The 25,955-nt window shown below is 40.5% G+C and overlaps 1 protein-coding gene across 4 annotated transcripts in view; it reads left to right on the forward strand.

The window, feature by feature from the left end:
* grik1a (glutamate receptor, ionotropic, kainate 1a) overlaps positions 1-25,955 on the forward strand; it is an 84,877-nt gene that overhangs the window by 28,869 nt on the left and 30,053 nt on the right. For all 4 annotated transcript variants that reach the window (XM_067433861.1, XM_067433860.1, XM_067433859.1 and 1 more), the window contains exons 4-11: positions 7,158-7,339; positions 7,622-7,675; positions 9,342-9,515; positions 10,174-10,317; positions 19,265-19,372; positions 21,631-21,738; positions 22,754-22,957; positions 24,618-24,841. In XM_067433861.1, coding sequence (XP_067289962.1) covers positions 7,158-7,339; positions 7,622-7,675; positions 9,342-9,515; positions 10,174-10,317; positions 19,265-19,372; positions 21,631-21,738; positions 22,754-22,957; positions 24,618-24,841 — 1,198 coding nt within the window. The remainder of the gene's footprint in view (positions 1-7,157; positions 7,340-7,621; positions 7,676-9,341; positions 9,516-10,173; positions 10,318-19,264; positions 19,373-21,630; positions 21,739-22,753; positions 22,958-24,617; positions 24,842-25,955) is intronic.

Here is a 25,955-nt window from a genome sequence, read left to right on the forward strand (position 1 = left end):
GAACGGAGGTCCGGACAAGCCCCTCAGAACAATGGCCAAGTCCCATGCCGGGACCCTCGAGTGCATAACTGGCCTCAACCTTAATGTGCCACGAAGGAAGCGTGTAATTAGAGGGTGTCTTCCCAAAGACACTCCACTGCAAGGGACGTGGACAGCACCCAAGGCCGCCACGTACACCTTAAGTGTGGAGGGGGTCAACCCTGCAGAGAACCTCTCCTGCAGGAACTCCAGCACTGTACCAACCGGGCAGCTAACTGGATCCCACTGGCGTTCTCTGCACCATGCTGAGAAAAGTCTCCATTTCAAAGCGTACAGCTTCCTTGTGGACGGAGCTCTGGAGTGTAGGATGGTCTCTACGACCTCGGCCGAGAGACCCTCCTCTATGAGCCTAGCCCCCTCAGAGGCCAGGCCCACAGTTTCCACATCTCTGGGCGTGGGTGCAGGAATCTCCCGCCCGCCTGAGAGAGTAGATCCCTCCTGGTCGGAATCTCCATCGGAGAGCCTTCCAGGAGAGATATCAGGTCCGCAAACCACACTCGGGTCGGCCAGTTCGGAGCCACTAGAAGTACCTGGGCCCCGTCCCGGCGTACCCTCTCCAGAACTCCTGGAAGCAGGACAATCGGGGGGAAGGCGTACAGAGGCAGCCTCGGCCACTCCTGTACCATGGCATCCAGCCCCAGCGGGGCCGGATGGGTCAGAGAAAACCACTGCGGGCAGTGAGAATTCTCCGCCGAAGCGAACAGGTCTATCTCTGCCTTCCCATAAACCTTCCAGAGGAGCTCCACCACCTCTGGATGGAGTCTCCATTCCCCGGGCCTCGGCCCCTGTCTCGACAGGCTGTCTGCTTCCTGATTCAGGGCCCCCGGGATATATACTGCCCTGACTGACAGCAATTTCCCTTGGGCCCACAGGAGGATCCGATGTGCCAGTTTGTCCAACGGACGAGACTTCAGACCCCCCTGGTGGTTTATGTAGGCCACCACGGACGTGTTGTCTGTTCTGACTAGTACATGGTGGCCCCTGAGGTCGGGCAGGAACTGTTTCAATGCAAGAAACACTGCGAGCATCTCTAGCCGATTTATGTGCCAGTGCCGCTGATGCTCCTGCCATAGACCCTGGGACGAGCGACCACTCATGGTCGCCCCCCAGCCCGTGAGAGAGGCGTCTGTCGTTAGCGTTACGCGACGAACAAGAGCCCCCAACACGGGACCCTGAGATAAAAACCCCGGGTTTTTCCACATGACCAGAGCACGTAGGCATCGCCGCGTGACTTTGATCGTGCGGAGCGGATTTCCCCTCGGGGAGAACCCTTTTGTCTTGAGCCACCACTGCAGTGGCCTCATGTACAGTAGGCCAAAAGGTATCACGTTGGACGCTGCTGCCATGAGACCTAACAGTTTCTGAAACTGTTTCACAGTGACGGCTTGGCCTAGCTTCTGTTCTTTGGCGGCTGCCAGGATCGATGCTATGCGTGTTGGCGATAATTGCGCCCGCATAATTACCGAGTCCCAGTTCACACCCAGAAAAGTGGTTCTCTGAGCCGGAGAAAGTACACTCTTCTTGGCGTTCAGCCTCAACCCCAGCTTCGACATATGGGCGAGAACAGCATCTCGATGCTGAACCGCCATCTGCTCTGTATTCGCTAGAATCAGCCAGTCGTCGATATAGTTCAATATGCGGATGCCCTGTAGACGCAGCGGCGCCAGAGCTGCATCCACACACTTGGTGAACGTGCGGGGTGACAGTGCTAGACCGAAGGGAAGTACACGATATTGGTATGCCTCTCCCCCGAAGGCAAACCTCAGGAACTTCCTGTGATGTGGAAAGATGGAGACATGAAAATACGCATCTTTGAGGTCTATGGTGACAAACCAATCCTCCGATTTGACCTGCGCTACAATCTGTCTGAGTGTAAGCATCTTGAATTTGAGCTTGGCCACCGAGCGATTCAATAGCCGCAGATCTAATATCGGGCGTAAGCCCCCATCCTTCTTCGGCACGATGAAGTAACGGCTGTAAAAGCCAGACTCCCTGCTGGGAGGGGGAACCCTCTCTATAGCCCCTTTTTGCAGGAGTGTCTCTACTTCCTGTGCCATTACCAGAGCCTGCTCCGGGCCCACCTCTGTAGGCAGGACACCGGAGAAAGGAGGTGGCCGACTTCCGAATTGAATGGCGTACCCCCTTTCTATTATCTGCAGGACCCAACGAGATATATTTGGTAGACGTTTCCACTCGTCTAGAAAATCTACTAAGGGAACCAGCCTCTCGAGGCTGGCCTCTGGTGTATTTTGAGCAACAAGCACAGTGCCCTGAAGCGGCGGACCGGCAGGGAACAACTGACTTGACTGCTCGGGGACCCCCCGAAGGGGGTGCGGACCACCCTCGGGTGGCCCGCGGAGACCGACTGCGCCCCGGCATTGCGGCAGGGTTGGCAGCGCGGCCCCCCGAGGGTGCCGTAGGGAAACGGGTACCGTAGGCAGGGGTAAGCACCGTTTCCCTACGGGGGGAACCACCCTCAGCGTCCTGACGCTTCTGGCGTCAGGAACGCTTCGACGAGGCCTTCTTGGCGATCAGGACTGTCCGCAGATCAGCCCTGCCCCTCGAAGGCCTCGTCTGAGAGCGCCGCCCCTCGTCCCCACGCTGAGGGGGAGCTCGGGCAGCGACGCTCTGCTTCTGCTGAGCCCTGTAGGAGGAGCTCGTACTCGGCTTGGGCTGCTTGGTGGTATCAGCAGCAGCCCCAGGGACCTGGACCCGGAGAGGGAGGAACTGCTTGAGCGCCGCAGCTTGCTTTTTCGACTCCTGGAACCTCTCGGTGACAGTGTGAACTGCGTCACCGAAGAGGCCTCCAGGAGAAAGCGGCGCATCAAGCAGAAAGGCTTTCTCCCTCTCCTTGATGTCTGTGGGGTTTAGCCATAGATGCCTCTCCGTAGCCACCAATGCTGCCATGGAGCGGCCAACACATCTGGCCGTCTCCTTGGTGGCCCGGAGAGCTAGATCGGCTGACGATCTTAATTCAGCGATAATATCACCCCCCACAGCATCACTACCGTCCAAATCCCTCAGCAGGTCAGCCTGGTATGCCTGCACGATAGCCATCGTGTGCAGGCATGCAGCCGCTTGACCCGCCGCCGAGTACGCTTTACCCACCATCGCCGACGTTGTTTTTAGAGGTCTGGTGGGTAAAGTCGGGGCCTTCAGGGACGATGCCGAGGAAGGCGAGAGATGGCTCGCAAGCGTCTCTTCAACCTTTGGCATCGCCCCATAACCATACTGTCTCAGCCCGCAAATGTTGCTGTAGACCGAAGTCTGCGGGCTGAAGACACGATATGAAGCCGGTCTCTTCCACGATCTTGCCACCTCGGTGTGCAAATCGTGGAAGAACGGCAGGCCCCGTCGCTGAGGTTCTGATGCGCGAGACGGCAGGAAGCGTTCGTCTAGCTTACTATGACGTTTTCTTCCTGCCTCAGATCTTTCAGTGGGCCAGTCGATGTTTAACCTGGCCACTGCTCGCGTCAAAACCTCAACTAGCTCCTCACTAGCAGGGGACTGAAGTGGCGAATCTTCAGTATCGATACTTTCAACGTCCACCTCCTCAGAGCTGGACAGATGAAGTACCGGCGGCTCTCTCGGGGGGGAAGAAACCGCCATGCGTGCTTCCATGCCCCGAGAAGAACCGCTGGATGGAGCAGGTGAGGGCAGAGATAAGGCAGCGCCCGTCTCTAACCCCTCTGCAACATCCAATTGTGATCCCCACGACTGCAGCCTCCGCTCCGCCTCGGCGGCAGCGGGACCAGAGCCGCGGGGAACACGAGCCGAGGCACCCTCCTCGAAGAGTGCCCGGCGGGAGCGCAGCGTTCTCAGTGGCATACGCTCACAGTGCTCGCAAGCAGCCCCCTCGAGGGCTGCCTGGGCATGCTGCGCTCCCAAGCATGCAACACAGAGAAGATGTGTATCCCCGCCCGTGATGTAGCGTGGGCAGGGAGGAACACACTTTCTGAAATTGCTGCTTTCACTCGCCATTCTATCTATCTTATTTTCTCTTTTTTCTGTTAATATATTGAATATTTAACAAAAAGGGTGGAAAATCTCTGCTTTCTAGTATAATAGACAGACAAAAACACCAAATAGACAGACAGGTTCACACAGATCGCTTGCTGAAGGCTCAGAAGCTAGTTCCTGTTTGTTTTCACGGACGTTTTATAGCTTCCGGTCGATGACGTCATCACGCCGACGATCGATCTTTTTTCCGATGGAATGGTTCTACAGGCGCTTCACGACGCATTTAAACAGAGGCGTTCTCACAGCGTTTCGACGCAGCTCGAGTTCCCCGAAAGGGAAGCTTAGGTTTTTTTTAGCCTTATGACTCCCAATACTGTACTTAAACACATTTACTTTCAGTTGTTTTGCAGGGCAACATTTCTAACATGTTTTTTAAGTTTAATGTTCAGGGGTCCTTGTGCTCTTGGACGAGATTCTGATGTGGATACATGTTGGGCTCCAGTATTTGTCAAGAGCACAGGGACCCCTGAACATTAAACTTAAAAAACATGTTAGAAATGTTGCCCTGCAAAATAACTGAAAGTAAATGTGTTTAAGTACAGTATTTAAAATGACTAAAACTAAATCTGAAATAAAAATAATTTTTAGATAAATATAGATTTTTTTTATCTATAAAAAATATATTTTTTAAAAAAATATTTATTAAAAATAACTAATAAAAATAACAAAAGCATATAACAAAATTGCTAAAACTTAAATGCTATAATAATAAAAGCTAATTCCATTTATTTTTATAATAATAATAGTTATTTATAATATTATTCAAAACATCAAGGTTGCTTAAAACCCTATAATAGTGTATACATTATATTATTATTTTTTATTCCTTTAGACATTTTTCAGTATTTACTTGAACAACAATTGTTCTTATACCTCTCGAAGTGATGATGCAAATGATCAGCGATTAGGTGTGCACCTCCACTAATGTCGGCACTCTTGGTAAATATGAGCAAATGCAGCTGTGAAAATAAATCTGCATTGTTTATCCCTTTGTTCTTTCATTTAAAAAAAGCACAAAATTCGAAACTTTTATTAAGTAAAATAATTGAAAGTAGGGATAATCCACTGCAATTCATGTTGGCCTCAATTATTGGCACCCCTAGAAAATCTTATGAGAACAATATCTTTGAAGTATATTCCCATTCATATTTAGTTTTTTTTTTATATATAGCACACCAGGGTGACTAGGAACATTAAACTGTTAAGCCATGACTTCCTGTTCCACAGGAGTATAACTATGAGGAAACACAAAGACCAAATTCCCTTAATCATCACAATGAGTAAAACCAAATAATATAGTTCTGGTGTGTAGCAAAAGATCATGGAGCTTCACAAAATAGAAATTGGCTGTAAGAAAACAGCTAAAGCATTGAAAATCTCCATTTCCACTACCAGAGCAATAATTGAGAAGATCCAATCTACTAAAGATGTTATGAATCTGCCTGGAAGAGGACATGCGTCTATATCAGCCTAATGCACAGTGAGGAGGAGAGCTTGAGTGCACAAAGACTCTCAGAGGAACACAGCTGGAGAATTGCAGAGATTAGTTGAGCCTTGGGGTCAGAAAGCCTCAAAAAATATCAAACAACACCTGCATTCAAGAAAAATCCTCCTCGCTCATCCAAAAACAAACTCCAGCATATTCAGTTCACTTCAAAATGGACCTGGTTCTGTGGCAGATAAAAAGGAGATTTTTGGCAGCAAACTCACCAGATGGGTTTTGTGCAAACGGGGATAAAATACCCCATGTCCACGGTTAAATATACCGCTGGATCTTTAACGTTGTGGGCCTATTTTTGTGCTGGAGGTCCTGGACATCTTGTTCAGTATCATGAATGATTCTAGTAAATACCAACCGATAAAAACAAATAAAGTAAAAAAAAAACTAAGCTTCTGCTAGAAATCTCATCTCATGGTTGGATCTTTCATCAGGACAATGATCCAAAACAAACATCAAAATGAACACACAAATGTGTCACAAAATGAAGCTTCTGCCATGGCCGTCCCAGTTCCCTGACCTGAGCCCTATAGAGAATGAGTGGAGTGAACTGAAGAGAAGAAGCACCAACATAGATCTGGGAGTCTGAAGGATCTGGAGAGATTCTGTGTGAAGGAATGATCTCTGATTCTCCAAACTCATCAGGCATTATAGAAGAAGACTCAGAGCTGTTATCTTAGGGAAAATGACGCTGCAATAATTGGGTGCTAAATAATTGTGGGCAACGTGAACTAGAGAAAACCATTTATTTCATAATGGGAGTTTCGCTCCACTTTCAATTGTTTCACTTCAATGAAAAGTTAGATTATTATTATTATTTTTTTAATGAAAGATCAAAAGGATAAACAATGCAGAATTATTTTTGCAGCCGGCTTGGCTCATATTTACCAAAGCATAATATGGAGGAGTTGCAGTTTCTGTAGTGCAGAGTCAGACATAATCAAATGTGGCTTATTTTTGAAATTGTGTGTTTATGGAGGCCGTTGCATCACTTCACCTTGTGCACGTTTGTACGCCAGGGCCCCTTGGTCTTTTTGTCTGGCCTAAGCAAAATCATTTAGCTTTAACATCTAATTAGATATTTCTAAAATTCTCTATAGCCTTTAATATTATTATCAAGTCTGTTGTAATTATTAGATTAATCATATTCTTGTGAAAATAACATAGGCAAAGCTTAGCACTGACTGAATCAGTCCTTTTCAGGCATCCAGCTGCAGAACATTTTAGAATTTTCTCAACTTAGGGTCAATAGTTTTACAAACTTTGTTTGAGTTATCTCAACTTTTTTCATGTTACGTTGTTGAATAAACTTTAAAAGCTGAACTTGTCATACAAAACATAAGTTGGAGTGTATCCAAAGGTCACATTTTGACCTTCTGCGGTTTAATGCATTACTCTTCTCTAGTGTTTTGATTCAACAGAAGCCCTTCCAAAAAATGCATCTGATTGTTATGTATCAGCGGAATAGATGAGTCCCAGTAAACATCTGCTATATCACACTAGGGAAATCAAAAGTATAATTACTGCAGCTCGGGATGAGTTTGTTTCTCTTCCATTGCTCCCTACCTTCGATCACTCTTTTGTGTTCTGTTTTTTCAAGGATTGATGCGTATGCAGGAACTCATCAAAGCCCCGTCCAAAAACAACCTGAAGATCCGTATCCGCCAGCTGCCGTCGGGAGGAGGTGACAGTCGCCCCCTGCTGAAAGAGATGAAAAAAGAACAAGAGTTTTACGTCATCTTCGACTGCTCCTACCAAGTAGCCGCCGAGCTTCTCAGACAGGTACAGCATCCTTTCAGTAGATTCTCGTTCTGAACTATCATTGAGCTTGCAACGTTGCGCAAATTGAAATGGGTCGAAAATGACAGTGAAGTGCTCTTGCATGCTGTGACCCAGCAGGATTTCAGAGCTGTACTTTAAAGCAGACAGATGTAATTCATGTGCAATGCTGCCTTTATCTCTGAATACTGCTGAAACCGTTTTACTTCACACTCAACCCATTGTTGCTTTCTTTTCCTTCTGGATTCTTCTAAAAAAAACATATTTTGCTGTGTTTCTTCCCAGCTGATGTCGATGGGTATGATGACGGAGTATTATCATTTCTTCTTCACTACTTTGGTGAGTCTGAAAAGTTTCCTGCTTGCTATTAATAAGAAGTCTTTTCATAGCATTAGATGATGTGCAGGTTTTCTTATAATTGTTACTTGTCAGATTGCATGATACAACCCCATTGACATCTTGAGATTTACCTTACTTTGTCTTATGTCAGGCTGTACAATATTCATACTAATTTATGTTTGACAGTTTTCAATGAGTTCACTCATTGTTGACAAATGAAACTGAAATAGTAGCACACTATCCTAAGCGTTTGTGCTAATGTGGACAAAAGGAAGGTGTGAGACTGAATTTAGGGAAGTAGAAGGAAATTAACTTCCCAAAATCTTCATTTTGAGATTTAGAGAACATTTTTGCGAAATGGCTTATCAGAAATTTTAAAAAAGTTTAAAAAGACTTGAAGTTTGAAAGATTTAAAAGCCTGACAGACAGACAGACAAATAAATACACTACCGTTTAAAAGTTGAACAAAGGGTTGTTGTTTAATGTTGTCTAAGGACACGTTTAATTGTTCACATTAAAGACTTTTACATCGTTACAATTTCTTTTTTTAAGCTTTCCATTCATCAAAGAATCCTGACAGAAATGTATTACGGTTTGCACAACATATTAAGCAGCACATCTGCTTTCAACATTGATAATATTAATAAGAAATGTTTTGTTGAGCACCAAATCAGCATATTAGAATGATTTCTGAACAATCACTGAAGACTGGAGCAATGATGCGGAAAATTTAGCTTTTCCATCGCAGGAATAAATTACAATTAAAACAGCACTGTTGGCCCCGCCCACTTCAAGGCATGTTAGTGAGATTATGAGGAGAGAAGAGCAATACAATATGATCTACAAATAACATTACCTTCCAAAAGAATATAGTTATATATTTTCAACAATGTGAATGTCTCAGATGAGCATTATTCATTTGTATTCGGTACATTTCACTGTGGATTATTTGGTAAATCATTCGCAATTTCTTTGCAAAAAGACTTTTACAACATGGACTCGACAGTAATGCCACAACATGTAAGTATCCATTCAAATTCTATTACCTGATCTGTGAGCGATCAACAAACACTCCCTTTGCAATCGATTTCTGAACTCGTGGCTAAACTCCCGTTATAGTCAACAAATCTCGTATTTAAATTGTGTTTGCACTGTTAGTTATAAAGAAATAAGAGGGCTAACATCAGGGTAGGAAAAAATGCTGTTTATTTCAAAATCATGACACTTTTTTAATGTAAAAATCATACTAATATTATAAGTGCACCACAGAAAATTATTAACTAATAACAATTCAGTAAGTTACCCTTTTAACATAAAAAAATCTTACCAACCCTAAACTTTTAAACAGTTTTAAATAAATCTTCTAGAAATTTCACCTATAGAATTTCGTACTATGTTTACTATACAACTTTATGGATCATAGACACTTGTTGAATTCAGCACATTTTATTTCATGTGATACGTGGCCAATTCAATCCAAATTCCAATGTAAATTCTGAGATTTGCACAATTATGATTTATGGACTCCTAACAAGTGCTTTAGGCTGCACCACAATCAAAATGGACCATTTCATCTCTTATAGCAAAAAAACACATGGCATGAAGAGGTTATATCCAGTGCAAAGATTGCACAGCTAAAACTGAACAAACTCGTGTTGCCTTGCAGGATCTGTTTGCTTTGGATCTTGAGCCATACCGCTACAGTGGAGTCAACATGACTGCCTTCCGCCTGCTGAATCTAGATGATCCGTATGTGGCTTCCGTGATCCAGAAGTGGTCAATGGAGCGCCAGCTGTCACCACCCAAACCTGAGAGTGGATTGATGAGCGGAATTATGACTGTGAGGATCACACCGCTGTAATGCTCAGTCCGGTTTTAGTAGAGTACTAATACAGTTATTGGAAGAATTTTGAGAATTTGCTCTGCTTGAAATTGAATGAACAGGACAATTAGGAGTCACGCCTCTTTGTAAATATGGCTGACTGTGAACGCACAGTAAAACGAACCAGTCGCACTTCTCAAAATCCACATTTACATATAGACTAGAACTGAAACCAGTTCCTAACTTCTACTTATAAGCCCTTCCTTTACAGTAAGAATGACTAGGATTTAGTTTTACCGCTGCTGACTAATCTACCCGTCCTCCAGAAGGCAGTGTAGATACTGGTAGCACACTCAGCTTCATTAGACATGCATGAAGGGCTTAAAGCAGAAAGCATCAGGAGATTTATTCAAATCTATTTTTACCATCCAGGTCACATTTTAGCTCTGAATAACACCCGGAGAAACATAAGGTATGTGCGGCAGGGGTCGGGGGAGGGTTTCTCTTCCTGTGATCGGATGGAAAGAAAATTAAACTTAAATGCCATTACATAACGTTCAATGTTGAATGAATGGTAAACAAAAAAACACCTTCTGCGTATATATTAATGCATTCATGGAAATTTAGATTATATTTAGAGCATGTTTTGAGGGTAAATTCTTCCCTCCTTCCGCAGACCGAGGCTGCGCTCATGTATGACGCGGTGTTCATGGTTGCTGTTGCATCTCAGCGGGCCACGCAGATGACAGTGAGCTCCCTGCAGTGCCACAGACACAAACCCTGGAGGTACGGCCCGCGCTTCATGAACTTGTTTAAAGAGGTGAGAATATTGTCCTTTATGTAGCGAAACTGAATTGTAAATTTGATTTTAATTGTATGTAATTATATAGACATTTTACAGGAAAAAGTGTTTACTAATAAGAATGAAAACAATTATAGTAAAAAAATATATAAAATATTATGTTTTATTTTGTCAAGAAATGTGTTTTCTTGCTGCTAAAACACATACCCTGTCATTTAAAAGTTTGGGGTCAGTGAGAATTTTTAAAAGACATTAATATTCAGCAAGGATATAAAAAAAAAAAAAAATATATATATATATATATATATATATATATATATATATATATATATATATATATATATATATAATTGATCAATAGTGACAGTAAACAAATAATTTTATTAAACATTTCAATTTCAACTTTATATTCATCAAATAATAGAAAAAATAGCAGTGTTAAATACTTTCAACATTGATGATAATAATAAGAAAAGTTTCAAATTAGAACATTATAATGATTTCTGAAGGATCGTGTGACACTGAGTAACGGTAGCTTTGCGTTCACAGAAATAGGCATAAGCTAAAAAGTTTAGTTTAATAAATTAAACAGTTACAAAAGTATATTTTAAATTGTTATAATATTTTACAATTTACTGTATATTTGATCAAATAAATGCAGCTTTGGTAAGCAAAAGAGACTTCTTTCAAAAACATGAAGTTTTACTTATTTGCTAACATTTTATTTTACAGTATCCTTGTTACATATGTTACATGTACTTAGCATAGTAATAACAGTAAATTATACATAATTACACGCAAATAACCATCAACCAAACCCTAATCCTACCCCAACCCTAATACTGAGGACATGTAGTTAATCAATATTACTCAGTGATTAAATATATAATTCAACTGTAAGGGTTAGGATGAGGGTTTGGTTCAAGGTTAATTGCATGTAATTATGAATTATTTACATGTATTACTAGAGTAACTACATGTAACATGAGTAACAAGGACACTGTAAAATAAAGTGTTACCAAAAATCTTACTGACACCAAACTTTTAAACAGAAGTGTATACAAATTTTCAGCAGTGTATAATGCATCATATCATTATAATTGAATGCATGAATCAAACTCTGAATTATGACAATTTCTGATATGTTTTCCCAATCATCCTTATTTATTATATCCCTTTATGTGATTAGTATTCGCAACATTGCATTGTTACTCATTTTTATTCATTTAAACCTTTAGTTGCTTTAACGGACATGTACATATCGTATCTGTAACCGTCGATTGCACTCATGTTGAAAATGAGATATTTTGGTAGATCACTGTAGGATCATTGAATGTATGAGTGCTGCTTGACATTGCGGGATATTTATCAGACAGTCTTTTTGTACTCTCTTAGACTTTAAACACATTTTCTTTCATATTTTTGACCTGTAGTTTAACTAAAAATTTGTTTGTAGATGAAAAACATGTTTTTCAGGGCAGAGATGGCTGAAAATGCAGTACCTCTGCATTTTGATCTTTTTTAAGTCTTATATCACTGCTGGATGCTCTCACGCCTTTCAGCCAAGGGGTCATAACACTTCAGACACTCAGGTCTGACTGTGTGTGTGTGTGTGTGTGGGGGGGGGGGGGTCCATCCACCCACCCACTCTGAGAACTCAAAATGCAATGCCTGTGATAGCACAAAATGGCTATCTAGGGGAACGAACGTTTGTTCTGAATAGGCTTTTCTGTGTAATTTTTAGATATGCTTTCAATTCCACTTACAAAGTGTCTCAGCAGTCTTGAGTGTTCCTTGCTTTAGAAATGGAAGATGCTTTATAGCGTTTTTTAAAAATGAATAACGCCACAGTGCATTAGAGAAGGGGTGTCTCTGTACCCGGCAATGCTTGTGGTGCAGACAGTGAATTCGTTTTTTTTCCTGTTTGAGTCTGCCATGTCTGTTTGTACTGGAAACCCTCGGTACTAGATTTCCTCCTTATTCCCAAAACACAAATACCAGAAAAAGAAAAAATACAGGACTTCAAGCTGCTGTAAGCTATTTTTTGATTACATGACAGATATCACTAAAATAGGTTTTATGAAGAATCACATTTGTCTAATAAAACAAAACTCTGCCTTTCATCCATTTCATACATTTGTATTAGCTGATATCTGATTTGTTGACATGACTATAGAGGGTTATTGAAGAGATGTGTGGTTACGATGATGGGAAGGTGTCTAATTCAGTGGCACAGGTTAGCAACGTGGCAGACATTGTCCTATAGAGTGCAACAGTGCCCGCCCACTATTTCAGCAGCCTTGGTTCCAGAGGTAGGGGTGAGCGGGGCACAACCAAAAACTGTAAAAAAATAAATAAAATGCACATAGTGTCTGTGACGTCACCCATAGGATTTTAAAGCGTAACTTGGCAATGCGTCATCTCGCGTCACTCCCGGATAACAGGAAACGAGCAAAGGGGTGGGACAAAATTAGCCGTATAGACCAAAACTACAATTTGTACCAGGCTGTAAACATGTTTTTTTCCTTGCTGTAAAGTTGGCCATTTTAAAATGGAGCTCAATGAGATTCTGCTCCCTTCTGGAGGAATTGCAGTTTAAAAGTTGCTTCCATATTAACTTCAACATTAACTGGGGGAGGTTGCCGCTTGGGCACAACCTTACGCGGGATTAGTTGTAGCACAACTATAAACACATTTCCCACATGATCTGAGGGAAATTCTAAACAAATGATTGCAAAGTAAAAATCTGATAAATATAAAAGTTGATTATAGAAACAATATATTTGAATAGCGTACTTATGCGTAATTTTCACATGTTAAAATGGGAACTGAGAAAGTATTGAGCATGTAAAAAATTATGCACTTTGGCTTTAAGTGTGTGTAAGTCACTAATTAGATTTATTTTGAGTTGAGCAAGTGTAGAGTTAGTTTTCTGTACCTGCCAAAACCGAGACGAACTGCTAATGAGTCCAGATGCCATATTTTAACGACCCATAAACTCTGTATTACAACACCATTAAAGCCATAAAACACTGTGTTGTTAAGAGGCCTCTCTAAAGACACTGAGATAGAAAATATTCAAAATGTTGTAGGGTGCAAAAACACATCATTCTGTGAACTGTGTGTGTGTTGTAGCCATTGAAATTCTTCACTTTAACAGGAAAAGCAGCATTGCTGGAGAGCTTTTAATGTATTGCCCAAAACCCTCTTCATTTCATTTAATCTTTTTCTTCCTTGTCCTGTCCATTTAAGTCATTTTCACTCACTTAAGTACTGTAATGGGAATTTTGGTGCAACAAATCAACTGTGACAGAAGGCTGAACAGCTTTAAATGTAACATTTGTTTATGTTGACCCATTGAGCAGGATATGCTGAACAGTGCGGTTTTGCCTTTTATGAGGAAATAACTTAGAGAAAGTATTACGTGCCATATAATTTTAAATTGTGTAGCTGCTGTACTGTAGCAAGACATTTTTTTACGTTCCATTTAAAGAGCTTTGATTATATTACACTGCATTCGACTTGGCAAAGCCATTCTGACGAAACGGCACTGCATACAGTCAGACCCACAGACTCTAGTGACACATTGAGGGAAGGTTTTCACGGTATTTATCCCTGCTTGGGGCCAAATTGTAGGGTTGAAGGGAAAAATAAGTGTCATTATGTTATTTTTGGCACCAAAAATGTTTGCAATCCATTAGGGTCACCAACCTCTGCTTCTCAAAACAAAATAAGTGTTGTCATTATCAAATTATACAGTAATGTTAGAGATTGTCGCTTCTAGAGAGAAGTGAAATATTGCAACAATCAAAGTTTGACTGTCATTTTTGAAGTTACATGGGTTAAAGCAGGGGGGGAGGTGTATTCATAATCTTTGATTTTAATTATATTTTGTTATCAACAGAACAATTAAAGCAAGTTTTAATAATAATAAATTTAATAATATTAAATAAATGGTTAATAAATAAACGGTTAGTACACTCAGAGAACAGTTAGTGATCCTCAGAAGAAACGGGAGGATCATGAAGAACAATCGCTGGAGGTAGGTATTGCAGGCAGGGCCGTGTTAAGCCTTTGCGGGGCCCGGGACTAAGTTTTTGCGGGGCCTTTACCCCCCTTTGTGTGTTTTCTTGCTTTACCAGAGGCAAAGTCATTGAAACAGATTCGACTTTAAATTAAATGAATCTGTGGTGAAATAACCAGATTTTCACTTAAATGCATGTTTATTTTAATGCGAACAACGTTCTAGCACTTTAATTCAGCGTGTCCAGCACAAAATAGACTCTGTGCAGAAACAATCGACACACTGCTGCAGATGCACCGCTCCTGGAAAGCACTGCCGGACCGCATCCGAGTCCAGTGTTAAAGCTGTAATCCGTTAACACTGGGACATATAACAGGCGATCTATTCGTGAACAAACTATTTGCGTTGCAGATCTAAGCAGTTCATAGGAGTCATTTGTTGGACTATTACACAATAATAGAAAGATGTGTTTTATTACTATTATCTCATCACATTTGAAGCGCCGCTAATGTAAATCGGTAGAGGAACATTTTATATTTTATGCATTGGGAATTTGGGATACACTAGCTGCCTGCTGGGGTGGCAATGGTCTTTATTTTCGGGTGGCAGTTGGAACCCCGGTAGATCCGCCCCTGCCGCTGTCATATTTTCTTACATTTTCATTGGACATGTTGAGGTGATGATGTACTGGGTGTCCGCTGTGACTCGTTTCGGGTGTGCGACAAGGATGCTCAACGTACGCATAATTGCCTCGAACCAAAAAAAAAAAAAAAGGATAACGCAAAAGACAATTTTCTCGAGGGGCCCCCTGGTGTTCGGGGCCCTGGGCTGCAGCCCATGTTGCCAATTAGGATAACGCGGCCCTGATTGCAGGTAAAGGTTTTTTTGGTAGAGAGTCCTTAGTTGGTAGTGAGACCTGACAATGAATGTGTGTGCTTAAATGCAGTGGCTAATGAGGTCCAGATGGGAAATGGGTACAGGTGATTAGTATTCAGGAGATGGGGATCGCTGTGTTGGAGTGAAGGTGGAGCCTGGCGAGTCCGTGACAACACTTGGATGGCCTCTTCCACGAGGGGCAGGATGATTGGGATGAGACTCTTAGAAACCAATAAATAGAGTGGGGTCTAAGATATAATTTCTGGATAACCAAGAGTGTAGGGTCGTTCAGGGTCGTAACCTTACCAGTCTACTAGATAATTCAAATGACCGCCACGTCACTGGGAGTCCAGACTTTTTTGGACACTCCTCTACGATGAGCGGCAGGTGAGGTTCCTCCACGGGACCAGTCCCTGTAGAAGAAGAAGAAACAGAGAGGTGGTGAGGTTTTAGAAGTAAGGGTTGTTCATATAGGACAGGGTTTACTTGAGTTAGAAAGGTGAATGGGCCAGTGTATCTGGGACTTTTCTGCCGGATAGGTGCAGATTGATGTTCCTCGTTGAGAGCCAAACATTCTGCCCGAATTGGATGTATGGAACTTCGGTCTGATGGGCATCGACGTGACTCTTCTGTTGGTGCACTTCCCACTGAAGATGAGCAGAATCCCATACTTTCTCATTCTCTAAGAACCAGAAATCCACGGCTGGAATATCCAAAGATTCCCCGGACCACTGGAACAATGGAGGCTTGTGGCTGAGTACACACTGGAACGAGGTCAGGCCGGTGGATGGTTGCTTGAGGGAGTTTTGGCTGCACTCGGCCCAGGCGAGAAACTGGTTCCAGGAATTCTGGTGACCATGGCAAAAGGTCCGATCACCTGTATCTTCCTCTCCATCTGCCCATTGCTCTGCGGGTGGTGTCCAGAAGAGAGGCTCACGGTCACACCCCGGAGAGTAAAGAATCCCTTCCAAACACATGAGATGAATTGTGGTCAGTGATCTGAAACAGTATTTTCAGGAAGGCCAAAATAACAGAATAGATTATTTAAAAAACAGTTCTGTTGACTGAGGAGTGATGCGCTGGTGCTGTATAGCTTCCGTGGCCACAGGGGTCCAGGACAGAGATTTGGGCTTGTCCTTTAGAAGACTAGTGAGTGACTGGGTTATGGTATTGTAATTCAGGACAAATCAATGATAGAAGTTGGCAAAACCAAGGAAACGGAGTTCCTTTATAGTGGCAAGTGTGGGCCAATAACAGATGGCAATACTTACTTGCTGATCTCATATCCAAACAACTTGACAGATGACTGATGGAAGAGACATTTTTCTGACATTAGTACACCGAGATGTCATTGATGTGGACGAGTACAAACCAGTGGAGATACTCTCAGAGCACCTCGTGCATAAAAATCCTGAAATATGGAAACTAGATAATTTATTTTTTATAAAGTTTTAAATATGGATATACACAAACTTCTTACACAAATGCATCCCTTCATAAGGCCTTTATTAACCCCCCGGAGCTGTGTGGAGCAGTTATATGACGGATAGATGCACTTTTATGGACTTCAAAAATGGAGCAACTATTTGCTACCATTATAAAGCTTGGAACAGCCAGGACATGTTTAATATAACTATAGATTTTATTCATCTGAAAGAAGAATGTCATATACACCTAGGATGACTTGAGGGTAAGTAAATAATAGGCTAATTAATTTTTTGGGGGTGAACTAACCCTTTAAGGGAGCCACTTGGATTGCTACAGAGGGCCTTTGGAAAAGTTTCAGCTAAAATGTAAAATTCTTATAGTCATTAAAAAAAAGAAGAATTTTGGCTTCTGTGAAAAAATTAGAATGCAGTGCAGCCCTTGTCTCCAGTGGCTCCATTACGATTTCCTGCAATGGTGGAAATGGTTCACATCGAGGTCAGCATCAAGTCTCCAGGTGTCCTGTGGAATAGTAAGCCGTATTCCCCTGAACAAGTCTGGCGACGCGTTGAAGGCCATCCTTTTGCTTTGAGATGTGCTCTGAGAAACACAGCAACCTTGATAATTGAAGTGTTTTTTCCTGATATCCCACCCACTTATCAAAGGTGGAGAAGGCTTGAGGAGTGCTATTACTCTTCCTTAGTTGCCTCAGCTGATTGAATTCTGAGATTTCTTGCTCTCATGTACAACAAAGCTAAGGGAAATGAAATGACGGTAAGCTTGATGTTCTTGCTTTGGGAAAAAATACAGTTAGGCCTGTCCATGTAGTGTAAGGAAGGGCACTTGTCATTTATTTAGAAAATGTAACTTAAAGCTTTTGAAATTTTGCCTCAACAGCTTCTGTGTGAATTAAATTGATTAAAAATAAGATTATTAAAAATAGGCTTTACTAGTGTTGTCAGACTGCATGTAAACTCACCATAAGTAAGTTAGTGTGAAAAATACACACTTTAATAAACTTTGAACCTCTAAAATACACAAATATGTACGTGTAAAATCTTGTTTTAAATCATCCATACTTTAATATTGCAAATATATGCTCGGTTGTCTTGCTTTTTTCATTTCCGCTGGACTAGAAGTACCTGTTACATTTATTCAGATGGGAACAACGCAGATTTTTGTAATACTGTTATCAAATGTGAAGAAAAACATCCCAAAACAATATTTAACATTTGACAAGGAGACTAAATGGTGAGCATTAGAGAATACTTTCAGAAAAACAATCAAAGTAATCGTACAGATCACAAACAATGTAGTGTATGATTTGATTTGTTATAAATAAAAGTGTGCCCATAAAACTACAAATTATAAAAGGAAGACATTGTTACTGTCACAATCTTCGAAGTACTAATTCAAAAGTCTTTAATTGTAAACCAGAACATTAGAGAAAATAATGCACATAAAAACTAGCATAAATACACTTAATGTAAAAATGATAACCGACAATGAACTGAACAAAACCGGAAGCACATATACACAGAGGCAAGTGAAGTAAGGTGAACTAACTTATTTTGAAAATAAGGGGATTAACAAGATTAAACTGAAAAGAAGCACAAGAATCATAGGCGCATTAATGAAAACAATGAAATCTAACATACTGACAGTTGCTTGGCTTGAAATAGCCACTCTAATTAAGCTGTATTACTGACTCAGTGGTAAGCACTGTCGCCTCACAGCAAGACGGTCTATAGTTCTTTCCCTTTGTTTTTGGAGTTTGCATGTTCTCTCTGTGTCTGTGAAACCACCTGCTCCGAGCTTAAGAGCTTCTTTCACTACTAAGGGGCCAAGCCCAATCCCGTACCACAATCCCCCCTACATCAAACATTACACGTGGTACAATGCCCGTTCTCCTGGCAACTGCCAAACCCAGACTCATCCATCAGATTTCCAGGTAGAAAAGCGTGATTCGTTACTCCAGAGAACATGTCTCCACTGCTCTAGAGTCCAGTGGCAGTGTGCTATACACCACTGCATCAGACACTTTGCATTGCACTTGGGGATGTAAGGCTTGGATGCTGCTCTGCCATGGAAACTCATTCCATGAAAGTCTACGCACTGTTCTTGAGCTAATTTGAAGTCCACAAATTTTGGAGGTCAGTAGCTATTGACTATTATCTATTGAAAGTCAGCGACTTCTGCACACTGTGTGCCTCAGCATGCGCTGACCCCACTCTGTAATTTTACTCTTTGTGACTGAGATGCTGTTGTTCCCACCCAGTTGTTTCCAATTTGTTATAATACCACTAGCAGTTGGCCGCAGATTATTTAGTAGATGAGTTAATTTTTGATGAATAATTCAGAGGGGTGTCCCAATACTTTTGGCAATATAGTGTATTAGAGCAAGTGCAGATTGTTTGTTTTTTTATTCATATTTTTGTTCAGACTCTGCATAATAGTCTGTTCAACTAAAATGTAATTGACCAGCAAAATGTTTAGTTGAAAACTCTTGTTTTTTGGGGGGGGTTACAGACGCACATGCCCCGAGGCTGCATAATATTCCATTACGCCTGTGATTGAAAGACACAGCAGTGAAACCGATGTTGTGCATCATTCTCATTGTATACTGTTTTTGTGCCTCAGGCTCAGTGGGATGGTTTGACTGGACGAATAGTCCTTAACAAGACTGATGGTCTGCGGAAAGAGTTCAACTTAGACCTCATTAGCCTCAAGGAGGATGGCACAGCGAAGGTGAGTCAGCTCAGCTGCACACTAAAGAGAGTGAACTGAAACCTTGAGCCAAGCGTCTTTATGTATTTTGTGTACGGATTAAATTAAGCTGAATATTTTGTTTTGAAAGCAGATGTATTTATTAGCCAGATCATTTGTTATGACCTTGCTCTCATGCTGATTACACAACTCTTCAATTCTTCCTAAAAGAAAGTGGCTGATGGTGCAACACGACGTACTAAATTATGGACAAAGGTTTGTTCCAGTCTTGGTTTCATTCCCTGAGTTTGTGATTAAGACCTGTGGAGAGCTTGGATTTCCTTTCCTTCAGTAAACCTGGTGCCCCTTCATCGGCTTTCCTCTCCCTGCAGAAATCCCTTCACTTCCTCATCGACCGAGATCACTGCCAGTTTCTTCTGCCAGAATGTCTTGCTGAGATGCATAATGTGTGCCAGTAATAGATATGACAGTTAAATCACCATCCTTAATATCCAGCACTGCAAAATAGGTGTTTTTTTCCACAATGCTTAGCGCCTCAGTAAGTAACGTATCTCCATGAAAGCCTGCTCAGGCGAGCAGAAAATGTGCATGGATTCATAGGCAGATATTTAGAGAGCAGCTCTAATCTACTTTTAAAGTTCATTTAAATAAGTCACTCATTTCAGACTTGCGTGAGCTGTGTGACAAGTGCTATACATAAACATAGACTCGATTAGGCTTGTGTTAACAAAGGGTTTATCGAACAGAAAAAGGCACGCCTTCCATTAAGCGGTTTAAATCTTTTACAGCTGACATCCTGTTCTAAAGGGGTCATGTTATACTTTTCTGTTATTATTTGACTTTTTTAAGGTCCTATATAATGTTAGTCAAATTTAATTTAGATTTTCAAACCACTTTCTCTTTGATTTTTAGAATTAGATGGGCTGTTTTTATTAAATATTATTTATAAAATAATAAATTTCTTGTTGATTTCTGAAACCCTTATCTCATAAGATCAAGGATAATTTGATTTCTGTGATCTATATCTAAAGGCCGTATTCATGGTAAACTCAGGGGTAAGACATTTAAAATAATCATAACACCAATATTATTTTAATTAGTTATATACACTACTTTAACCAAATGATCGCTGCAAACAAACACAACAAAAATATAAAATATTTTAATTTGAAATAAATTGTAATATTGTCCTGTAGGAGAAACTTAAAAAAACTCCATTAATGTACTTTCTAATTATTTATTGTAAAATAGATTCATTAAAAAATACAACAATTTACCAAGATGAAGCTGTGACACCACTCTAATATCTTCACATTTTCACACTTGTGTTCATATTTCATATATTAATATTTGAAGTCCATTATCTGGAATAGCAGTGGAGATAACAGAAAAGCTTCATCAATTGTTGAAACGTTGGAAAGAACTTTTTCTGCTTCGTTGACCTGAAGAAATTCAGCAGTATAAACCTACTTGTCCTCAGTTGAAAAATTATACTAAATATACTAAAACTATATATATATATATATATATATATATATATATATATATATATATATATATATATATATATATATATATATATATATATATATATATATATATATATAATTACATAATATACATTTATATGTATATATATTGTTTTTCAAGTAGTGGATTACTAAAGGCTTGCAGTTTTATTTCACGAGAACTATTTAACCTTCTGATACAGTGCACAGACCTTTACAAGCCATTTGTACCATTTATGGTGTGAGGTCGCCATGTCTGATAACCACTGACCCTTTCTCACACTTCTTATTGACCTCCATCTTTACATGTTGTTGTGTTTTCCATTTATGACAACATCAATTTAAAATGGCTGTCAAAAGTGGAAAGTGATGCACTTAAGATGGTATATTTAAGAACTTTTTTTATTTATTGGACAGATAAACTGTAAACTCTGTAAAAAGCATTAATGCGAAGGATTATTTTATTGTTTTAAGGTTTAAAAAAAGGAGATTTTTTCAAATAATTAATGTATATTTATGTAGATCATGCAATTAGTAGGGAAGTGTTTTACTTAGTTTTATTGAGTAGGGAAGGATTTTCCTACAGTCAAATGGATTCAATAAATTAAAACTAGATTCTTTAATTTTCTTTCATTAAGTTTTTTCCCTTTCCTTTCCTGACCTATTTCATGAGTCTCCAGTAATAAAGTCCCTCTTTCATAGTTATCTCATGTGCTCAGAAACAGAGACTCATGTGCTTCATGCCTTGTCATTTTTATATTGTGTTGTTAGATTGGAGTGTGGAACTCTTATACGGGCCTCAACCTGACTGAGATAAAAGACAGTAAAAACATCACAGACTCTCTGGCTAACAGAACGCTTATCGTCACCACAATCCTGGTAAGAATCCAATTAATTTTAATACATATTATAATTCCACTCCCCTAATTCATGTTAAAAATTCTGTTCAGGGATCACAATTATTTTTAATAGATCAGATTTTGTGTTTGTATAATATATATATATATATATATATATATATATATATATATATATATATATATATATATACACACACACACACACACATATACACTATATTGCCAAAAGTTTTGGGATGCCTGCCTTTACATGCACATGAACTTTAATGACACCCCATTCTTAATCCATAGGGATTAATATGGATTTGGCCCACCCTTTGCAGCTATAACAGCTTCAACTCTTCTGGGAAGGCTTTCCATAAGGTTAAGAAGTGTGTTTATGGGAATTTTTGACCATTCTTCTAGAAGCACATTTGTGAGGTCAGGCACAGACAAGAAGTCCTGGGTCACAGTCTCTGCTCTAATTCATCCCAAACGTGTTCTATCGGGTTGAGGTTAGGACTCTGTGCAGGCCAGTTAAGTTCCTCCACACCATAATCCATGTCTTTATAGACCTTTTAGTCATGTTGGAACATGAAGGGGCCATCCCCAAACTGTTCCCACAATGTTGGGAGCATGAAATTGTCCAAAATGTCTTGTTATGCTGAAGCATTAAGAGTTTCTTTCACTGGAACTAAGGGGTCAAGCCCAACCCCTGAAAAACAATAACCCCACACCACAATCCCTCCTCCACAAAGGAGCAAGTCTGCAGGTGCTTGATTTGATATACCTTTGGTAACACCTGAATACAATGATTTTAGAGGGGTGTCCCAATTCTTGTGGCAATAAAGTCTATTTTCCATGTATATTATTTTATCATTGTTCTGTTTCTTTGTTTTGTTTTGTTTTGTTTTTTACTAGAAATTGCAGCAATAAATTCAATTGTTTTTAAAAATTCTCAACTCATCTTATCTCTCTGGCTAACTTTGCCTGTGTGACATAGTTTGATTGAATATAATACATTTGCTCAACATGTAACTTTCTCTTGTAAACAGGAAAACCCCTACGTTATGTTTAAGAAGTCTGACAAGGTGCTATATGGGAACGATCGCTTTGAAGGCTACTGTCTAGACCTGCTAAAGGAGCTCTCCAACATCCTGGGATTCACCTATGAGGTCAAGCTGGTTTCTGATGGCAAATATGGAGCTCAGAATGATAAAGGCGAATGGAACGGCATGGTTCGGGAACTAATTGACCATGTGAGTGATGTCCCATAAACGGTCTTTTGATCGTATCATTCAAATGCAGTGTTTGTAGATTACCTTTTGCCTTTCTGTCCCATTATATTTTAGTTGATATAAAACCAGACTCTCTATAGTCAAGTCACCTTCATTTACATAGTGCGTTTTATAATACAGATGGTTTCAAAGCAGCAGGAAAATAATGCAATAAAGTTGGTTTCGGAAGTACAGCAGATCTAGAAAAAATAGTGTCATAGCTTTATTAAGGTCAGTGATAGGTCATTTCTGTTGTAAAAAATGAGTTCATTAATTTTATTAATTTAGTTTATTTAACTATACAGCCGCTCTGAAGAAAACAGTGATGTCATCATCCAGCTCAGTTCAGTTCTCATACAATGGTGTCAATACAGGCAGATCAATAATATTGTTGAATATTTAGTGTTCCCAACTAAGCAAGCCAAAAGCCAAAGGCGACAGTTGGATGGAGCAAAAACTCCACCAGGTGACAGAATAGAGAGGAAAACCTTGGGAGAAATGAGGCTCAGTCGGTTGGCCAGTTCTCCTCTGTGTATGAACAGTGTATGATTATGATTGAGACAGCATTACAGGTCAGAAGTCAGATTGGATCAGAACATTCAGAATATTTGTGCAGTTCCATCTGATTGAAGATTGGAGTCATCACACCGGTATGATGACAGTAAACACAGGCTGTCGTGTCGATAAGGCCTTCATGGGGCGAGTCTAGTTGACACAGTCCCTGCAGACACTTCAGGAATGCGTTGTGGTTGTGAGGTCTAGGCGCAGGTCCGCGGTCTGATCTGGATACGGCCCGAATCTGGCTGACTGCAGTTAACCTCAGGATAAACAAAATGACTAATATTAGCATAGATGCCATTCTTCTTAAGATGTAACGAGTACATTGGGTGCTATAGGAAGCATTCCCAGTTCCAGCTGACATGATTTAAGCAGCTCTAATAATAATTTACCTGTTTTGAATAATAGAACTTGATAATGTTCTATGTGTATGCCAGGCTTCTCTCTTTGACAGCTGATTAACCAAGATAATTCAGCTTGCAATGGATGTTTTTGTAACTTGGCTCCTCTCAGGCAATTTAGCAGAGCTTGAGAATTATGTTTATTCACAGCAAGTGTAAGTAATCCAAAGTTTTGATAGGAAGACAACAGTTGTGTATCCAAAACATCAAGGTGCACGTTTCATTAAAAGCACTTCTACTTTAATGAGGAATGAGATTGATAAGAATTTTTTTCCCAGGAAAAGGGCATTTGTGCTTTCATCTGGCTGTGAAAAAGTCAGTTTTTTAATATTTTTTTAATTATAAATATCTTTATACTTCTACATCATTTTTTTCTGCCAACCCCCAGCGTCTTCATAACTAATTTGTTTGTCAGTGTGGTAGAAGTACAAAGTCTGACAATCTACAAAAGAGCCTTTTTGCTCATCTCTAGTTTATATAAACTTCATAAAACAACAGGAAGCTTCAAACAGCCAGTCATTTTTTTAATCAAAGCCCTGTCGTGGGATCCGTATCCGCAGGCGTCACTTGTTTTTATCTCAGTGATTGAACTCCAATATTAACTGCATCTATCTGCATTTTTTTTTCAGCAGTCAAAATGAGTTCCCATCACTTTGTAAACCTCTTCTTGTCATCTTAACCAGATAGCTGACCTGGCTGTGGCTCCGTTGACCATCACTTATGTCAGAGAGAAAGTTATCGACTTTTCCAAACCCTTCATGACCTTGGGCATCAGCATACTATACCGCAAACCAAATGGCACCAATCCAGGGGTGTTCTCCTTCCTCAACCCCCTCACCCCGGATATCTGGATGTATGTCCTGCTGGCCTGTCTTGGAGTGAGCTGCGTACTGTTTGTGATAGCCAGGTATGAATAAAGGTCTCGGTTTAACACAGACATCACTTCTGCATCTTGGGAATGTAGCTAAGCAAATGTGCAGATGGGGTTTTAAATCTAGGGAACACTGACCCAATTGTTCAGCAATGTCTTTCAGATGTTTTATAGTTTGACATAACATGTGAAGGCACATTATCAGGCTGTCATTTAAAGACTATTGCTGTTATCTGTAGCTTCAGGGAACATTGTACATCTCTCTTTGAAGCTTTCAAGAAGTTTTTGCACTCTATACTTCAGTCTGATTTAAAGCTGTTTTGCAGAGTGTGCCTACAGATATCCCATTTCTTTGTGGGATTGCATTTAAAGCAGTGTGTTTTTCTCATGTTTTATCATTGCACTTGTGAGATGCCACAGAATCAAAATGCTGATCCTGAAATGGATCAATAAGTAATAAACACAGTGCCCAGACTTTATTACATCGCTGTCGGATTATAGACTAATGATGTAAAACTTTCAGCCTTGGTTGTCCAGATCCACTTTGCCCACAAATGCATAATGCACTTTCTCAGCCGGTAGTGTTTTGTATTTTGTGTGAGCGAGCACAAGGTTGTGCATTGAAGCCCAGTTCATAAGCTGTAGCCCCGGGCAGTTGTCCAGATCTACCTAAAAAGAATATCAAGAGAGCTACGCTACCTCATCAGAGCCAGATGATTGGTTACTTCAATTAAAATGCAAATGTTCAATGAAAACGCTGTCTAATTAGACTCTGTAAATGGACATCTGGTGGGGTCTCAGTGTTAGTGTGGGTTCATGTGCATTGAGTGACCCATTTGTTCCGAGATACAGTCTGCTGGAGGTCTTTTAAACTGTGATCTTGAAATTTGGCAGCTTTGACAGCAGACATACAGCAGTTTATAGAGTGAGCACCTCCACACTGTGAGGCATGACAAATGAGTCTGGTGACACAATCTGATCAGGCATCGATTCACCATGGGAGTTTTATAAATGACCCAATTATTGAGTGGTAAAATGGAGGATGTGCCTTTCAGACACTTTTGTGTAACCATAATCTCTGTCAAAGTGAAATTTATGTAAATTTTTTCCTTTTCTGGATTCCAACACTACACGAAAAGTTGTAAAAGTG

Source organism: Pseudorasbora parva, chromosome 23, assembly GCF_024679245.1.
Source record: "Pseudorasbora parva isolate DD20220531a chromosome 23, ASM2467924v1, whole genome shotgun sequence".
NCBI lineage: Eukaryota > Metazoa > Chordata > Actinopteri > Cypriniformes > Gobionidae > Pseudorasbora > Pseudorasbora parva.